Source organism: Priapulus caudatus, unplaced genomic scaffold, assembly GCF_000485595.1.
Source record: "Priapulus caudatus unplaced genomic scaffold, Priapulus_caudatus-5.0.1 Scaffold317, whole genome shotgun sequence".
In the NCBI taxonomy this organism is placed as follows: domain Eukaryota; kingdom Metazoa; phylum Priapulida; class Priapulimorpha; order Priapulimorphida; family Priapulidae; genus Priapulus; species Priapulus caudatus.
This window is the reverse complement of record NW_014577378.1, coordinates 5,611-12,451: the sequence shown is the minus strand read 5'-3', so window position 1 is coordinate 12,451 and position 6,841 is coordinate 5,611. Positions and strand designations below refer to the sequence as shown.

General features: G+C 46.6%; 1 protein-coding gene across 1 annotated transcript in view; it reads left to right on the top strand.

Moving 5' to 3' along the window:
• Positions 1 to 3,057, top strand: part of LOC106808946 (myocyte-specific enhancer factor 2C-like) — a gene marked incomplete at its 3' end in the record, with an annotated part of 59,048 nt that extends 55,991 nt beyond the window's left edge. Inside the window, exon 4 of the mRNA XM_014811869.1 lies at positions 2,902 to 3,057. Coding sequence (XP_014667355.1) covers positions 2,902 to 3,057 — 156 coding nt within the window. The remainder of the gene's footprint in view (positions 1 to 2,901) is intronic.
• Between the last annotated feature and the right edge of the window lie 3,784 nt (positions 3,058 to 6,841).

Here is a 6,841-nt window from a genome sequence, read left to right as displayed (position 1 = left end):
TACTGCTGCTGCTGGTGTTGTTGCTGCGCGGGTGTATAGTTACTACATGCGGGCGCGTCCGTGCATTCTTTACTGGCTGTATGTCGCGCACGCTCGTGTCCCTACAGCTGACTCTTCGTTCTCCCGATGACTGCTATCACTGCCATTCTCTCCGCCACGCCATTCTCGTCATGCGTACCACCCTATCTTCCTTCTTCTTTCGTCGTATTTTACTTCTTCTTCTTCTTTCTTCTTCTTTTCTTTCTTCTTTTCTTCTTCTTCTCTTCTTCTTCTTCTTCTTCTTCTTCTTCTTCTTCTTCTTCTTCTCTTCTTTTTCTCCTTCTTCTCCCTCTTCAATCTCGGTCTGTGCCTTCCCTCTTTCCCCTGCCCGATCGCGTTCTCACTCGGTTCCTTTCTCTCTCTCCATTATCTACTATCTATGCTATCTATTTAGCTATCTATTCTATCTATCATCCATCATTCCGTTCGTCCGTCCGTTATGTCTTCTCTGTCTGTCTTCTATCTCTATTTGCTTATATCTATCTATCTATCTATCTATCTATCTATCTATCTATCTATCTATCTATCTATCTATCTATATATCTATCTATCTATCTATCTATCTATCTATCTATCTATCCATATAGCCATCTGTTTTATCTATCTATCTGTCTCTGTCTCTCTCCCCTCCCCTCCCCTCCCTCCCCTCCATCTTTTGCTGTATCTCTCCATCCCCTCTCTCGCTCTCTCCCAACAACTCTCCCTCCGTGCCCCCACACTCTTACGACCTCCATATGTTTCTCATATTCGCCCCCACCCCTCCTCATCTCTCTCCTCCCACTCTTATCGCGTCCACTCGGGTTTCTTGCTACCGGTTCTTTCATTAATGAAAAAAACCAGCGCCCCCATACGCAATAAATGCCAGGGGTGCTTGTACGAGGTCGAGCGAGGGTCGGCTAGCGCGTCTGCTGCGGGAACGTCGCGTAGCTTGGTAGCTAGCCCCAGTGTCACGCGAAATCTCACATTTCACCGACGAGATGCGTAGCTGCAACATCGCTACGTCACACTATAGATATATACAAGCAGGCGTAAATGATCTCAAATGGTAATAAATCTTTTTTTTTAATAAATATAAAATCATTTTATTATGAGCTTATTTACGTCTGGCACTAGTAGCGCAGGGCTACATAGGTAGAGCTATGTCACGTGAAATATATGCGCGCGTGCGTGCGTGCGTGCGTGCGTGCGTCCATGTGTGTCTATATGCGTGATGACGTATGTGGCGTACACGTGCGTGCGTGTGCGCGCGCGTGAGTGTGCTTATAAATGTTATTGAGTCGACGTGTGTGGCGTACGGTACATGTGCGTGTCCGCGCGCATACGTGTGAAGTATAGGTGCATTGTGTACGGCAGCATGTGCCCGCGTACAATAAATCTGTTCGCACGTTTGTGTGAGGCATCAGCTAAGTAAAGCGGTGTTGTGTGTGTACGTGCATGCATCCAATACATTACGCTATTGCCGGCACGTACGTGCCATTGTGTCTGCGCGCGTGCGTGCGCCTATCTGTGTTTGTCCATATGTTCGTGCTTACATGTGTGTAAGTGCGCGGTGTGTTTGAACGTGTAGCTTCTGTGTCATTATGTGCGTGCTTGCCTGCATGCGTGCGTCTGTACGTGTGTCTCTTGTGGTCGTCCGTGTGTGCGCGCGTGCGTGCGTGCATCGACCTTGAGTGTCTGCGAGAGTCAGACCTTGTTTGAGGCGCGCGGGAGAGATGTTCTACTGCAGCCCTGCTGCCCGTGTGGCCGTATATAGACTGACAGCTCGACAGCGGAATCAAACCTAACGAACGAATATTCGTAAATTTCGCCATGTTTTAATGAGCCGTTAGCTCGCATTAGACGAGTCTAAACATCCGGCAGTAGGCTCGCGTGCGCGCGCACACACGTGCGGCCATAAACTCTCGCAAACGTTTCTCTGCCGCGCAGTCGTCCCCCTCCCTCCCTCCCTCATCCCACACACAGCATATTTAATTAGATGATGAAACACTGGGGCGGGCAGCGTGGTCACGGCTAACATGCGTTTCGCTCCTCCTCCTCCTCCTTCTCCTCCTCCGCCTCCTCCTCCTCCATACACCATGCTCCCTCGGGAGAGTCGTACGCCGAAGCTCTTGACTGTCGGAAGGGCTGCGGGTGGATTTCATCGTATAGGTTATAAATTTGAGTGCGGTGAGGCTGTAGTCTGCCCCGCTAGGAGAAGGGTTAGGTGATAGCGCACCTGTGGGGAGGGTGAAGGTTTTAGCGTACCCTCGGGGGCGTGCAGAAGAAGTGGTAGCGTGGCCTCTGCGGCAAGGGGAGGTCGTAGCATGCCCTCTAGTAGAGTGTGGAGGTGGTAGTCTGCCCCCCCCCAAGGAGATGGATATAGAAGTCTGCCTTCACCCGGTATGGAGGAGGTGGTAGTCTGCCCCCACGAGGTGGAGGTGGTAGTCTGCCTCCCAGATGGTAGCGCGACAGGTGTGTCATGTATCATTGTTGCCTCGTTATTACGCTGTCCGTCATCAAGGCTAAGCTCTGCTGAATTTGTCCGTGAAAAGTGGTAATGCCAAATTATGGTGACACTCCAATGTTGGTTGGACTCAAATGAAGCTCGAGTCCTAACGCTTGTGGTGACACCCCAATGTTGGTGACACCCCCCACAGTTAGTGAAACCAAAGTTTGGTGACACCCCAGTGTTGCTGAAGCCCTCCCGTCTGTTGGTGACACCCCAAAGTGGGTGACACCCCAATGTTGGTGACAACTAAGATTTGGTGACGCCCCAATGTTGGTGACAACTAAGATTTGGTGACACCCCAATGGTACTGATATCGTTGGTATCTGACACCTCGTTGCTTGCCCCTCATTCTCTCTCTCTTTTGTTCGCTGCAGTTATTAAATAAGAAAGAGAACAAGGGAAACGAGAGCCCTCCGTCGGAGTCTGAGCAGCAGTACGTGCTCACACCACGCACCGAGGAGAAATACAACAAGATCAACGAGGAATTCGACCTGATGATCAGGAATAACAACGTCAGCAACGTCGACCGGGTAAGCCTCACGAGTGCTTAATAGCAGCTCTATATAAATATAATATAGATATAGACTCTGTAAGCTGATCACCCTCGAGACCGGCTAGCAGTAGTAGTATAGATATATACCATGCAGGTAAGCGATACTTCGAGAGCGCATAGCAGTAGTAATAGGTATATACCAGGTGAGCGATACTTCGAGAGCGCATAGCAGTAGTAATAGATATATACCAGGTGAGCGATACTTCGAGAGCGCATAGCAGTAGTAATAGATATATACCAGGTGAGCAATACTTCGAGAGTGCATAGCAGTAGTAATAGATATATACCAGGTGAGCAATACATCGAGAGTGCATAGCAATAGATAAAATTACACGGGTATATACTAGTCGCGGGTGGGATTTAACTCTTTTACGTTCACGTCACAAGATAATAGTACCCGGCGGTAGTATTTAACCCGTGTAATGCGCCCGCGGGTGTACAACCGGACAGCACTTGACCCGCATTGCGAGCAGAGTTAAAGTTACCGAATCAGACACGCGTCGCATTCGCGCGACAGACAGTTACGCGGGTATGTAAGCGTGTGGGACTTACCTTGAGTAACTTAGCGGCGTGAACGTGGGCGAGCGATAGACCCGTTAGGCAAGCGCGCAGTGTTAGGAACTCACGGGGGCATGTTTATGTAACAACATCATAAACCATAGAAAAACAATAGAGGTAAATATTAAAATAATTATAGTAATTATGATAATAATAATAATAATTATTATTATTATTATAATAGTGATGAGATTTGTGGAATGGACACCGGTCTGCCAGGGTCACTTTTGGCATTCCCCTTGAGTGACTAGAGTACTATATGTAGGACAGGCTAGGTAGCAGGATCGAATCACCGATACTATGTCTCCCTTTGGTTAGTGTTCACTAATAGACAATGGATATGGTGGAGGTGTATGTAGGAAAAGCTAGAATAATCTGCTGTGGTATCGATAGAAGATTCAAATACTAGGTAATGGATATATTATGGGCGATGTATTGTACGTAAGGAAGACTAGACGGATCAAATAGCCGATACTACACACTATGTTTCTTCTTAGGTAGTGTTCATTAAAGCAATAATAGGTCCATTGATTATGCAATGTTGACGAATGCTAGAGTAACTGGCACCTTGTGTAGTTAATAAGTACATTACCTTATAGCCAAACGCGTATTAGTTTGTCCAATATCACTGCTGGTTACTAAGAAATGTCTAATTAAAGTCTGCAGTCCAAAAATCAGTTGTTTACAGTTTCAAACCGCTGCCGGCGAAGCGGGTGTGATACAGATTTATAGTGCACCGGACATTTTCGCACGCATGCTCGGCCGTACGCAATGCTATCATCAGTGATTTCTTAAACATGGACGCTCGTGATAAGGAACTTTTTGTCAGGGCTGTCCACGTGCGTCCGTGATTAGTACGTGTGTTTTACTCTATTTCCATGTTTAGTCCGTGGCCGTGGTTACACCGCTGACACCTCCGTTTCATCTGGCGTCCAAAACATACGGGCCGCACAATTGTTTACGTCATCGCTTGACTCCTGGATGACATTTACGGCACGTAAATGATACGTTGATACGATATCAACAACCGATTTCAAGTCTTGTTTGTAATGTAAGCAGCCGTGATATTGGACAAACTAATACGCGTTTGGCTATAAGGTAATGTACTTATTAACTACACAAGGTGCCAGTTACTCTAGCATTCGTCAACATTGCATAATCAATGGACCTATTATTCCTTTAATAGATAGCGAATATGTCAGAGGTATATGTAGATCATGCTAGTGTAATCTAGTAGCCTACACTGATTGTGGGTATAACCAGATGGGTCAAATAATATATAATGGATATCTGAGAGGCGTATTTGTAAGAACAGCTAGACTAGTCGGACGACCTATACCAGGATGTTTACGAAGCTATAGTGGGTCACGTAAGTGTATCAGCTTCATTGTCATGTCAAGGACATTGTCCAAGATAACAGCAGGCGGTGCGCTGTGAAACGGGGAGGGCAACCTACCTAGGCGTTGTTGATGGCTGTCATCGAGTAAGAGTAAGCGTACGTGGCTAGGAAGGTGTAAGCATGTGTAACTAGAAAAGTAAGCATGTGTGACCAGGAATGTGTACGCATTTCTGGATAGGAAAGTGTAAGCGTATGTAGCTAGGAAAGTTGATGTGTGGCTAGAAAAGTGTATGGGTTGCTAGAAGAGTGTAAGCACGGGTGCCTGGGAATATGGAAGCGCATGCGGCTAGGAACGTGTATGTGTAGCTAGGAAAGTGTAAGCACGTATGCCTTGGAAAACGTAAGCATGTGAGGCTAGTAAAGTGTAAACATATATGGCTAGTAGGGTGCTGCTGATTATGATGATATTGATGATGAGGATGCTGCTGCTGCGGATGATGATGACAATGACGATGATGGTGATGATGCTGTTATTGCTGCTATTGTTGTTGCTGCTGCTGATGATGATGATGGTGGTGGTGGTGATGATGATGATGATGATGATGATGATGATGATGATGATGATGATGATGATGATGGTGACGATTATGATGATGATGATGAATATGCTCGTGCGTTTGATGTGAAAAGCTGCTGGAGAGCCTTCCATGCAGGTACGTTTTGTTATCAGAGGTAGGATTACCAGGTTAGGGCAAAGCGTCGACAACTCGTCCGATTTCGCCGACGTGCGTAAGCTGTCTGTGACGTCGCACGCAGGGAAAACGGCCGCGTATTTATTTACGATGGTTTGTAGATAGAACGACGACTCGTATCATCGCTGCGTTAACGTTTCATGACGACGCCATTCCAATCGAAACCTCCTCACCGGTCCATCTCTGACACCCCGTGCTGCCCGACCATCCAATTCAGTCATTGTGTGCGCGATCTTTGCACTCGATCTTGTTATTGATTGCGGACTATAATTCATTAATGGTGTACACAATTATTGTACTCAGTCATCTACAATAATGCCATTAACAGTCCGCAGAGTTATTGTATCCAATTGTGTACAATAGTTCTTTAATCTTGTACGCAACGTAGACAAACTGTTCCGTGTTTAAAATGTTCAACACTTTTAATCTAACGATTAATCGGATCGTCGGATTTCTATTGGTTAGTTTCGCCGTCCGAAACCGGCTGAAATTAGATTGCGCCAACGGCCGCCATCTTTTGTTTTTTAGCGTTTTAGATTCAGGTGCTTCTCTCAGAACAGAGACTCATCTCCTGGTAAACATCGCTCTCTCTAAACACTGGAACGGCGCTCCCTCTAAATATCCGATTCGGCGCTCCCTCTAAACTCCGGGATTCGGCGCTGAATAATTCAGCGATCGCCCCGTTCCGATTATTATTTCATGATCGAATTAATATAATAACCGTTATGATTCATTGCCTTGATTTGCTATTAATAAATTATTATTTTCTGATTGACGTTTATGCATAATGCAGGCCAGTGGGTTGGCAGCGCTGGCTCCCATAAGGTGGGCGACCAGATAATGAAAGCAAAAAACGCAACGCGGGTTCCCGTAGGGACCGGAGCGCCGGGCCGATGTAATTATGGGAAAAGCACGCGAGCATCTTTTACCTGATTGATACTTATCGCGTTTATCTTCACCTACGTGGAGCCGGTAATGAATTGGCAGCAGCAGAGGCGGCGGGACCGGGGATAGCTGCGATGCTCGAAGAGAGAGAGAGAGAGAGAGAGATGGGAGTGAGGGAGAGAGATGGAGAAGGAAGAAAGAGAAAGAGAAATAGAGAGAGAGAGAGA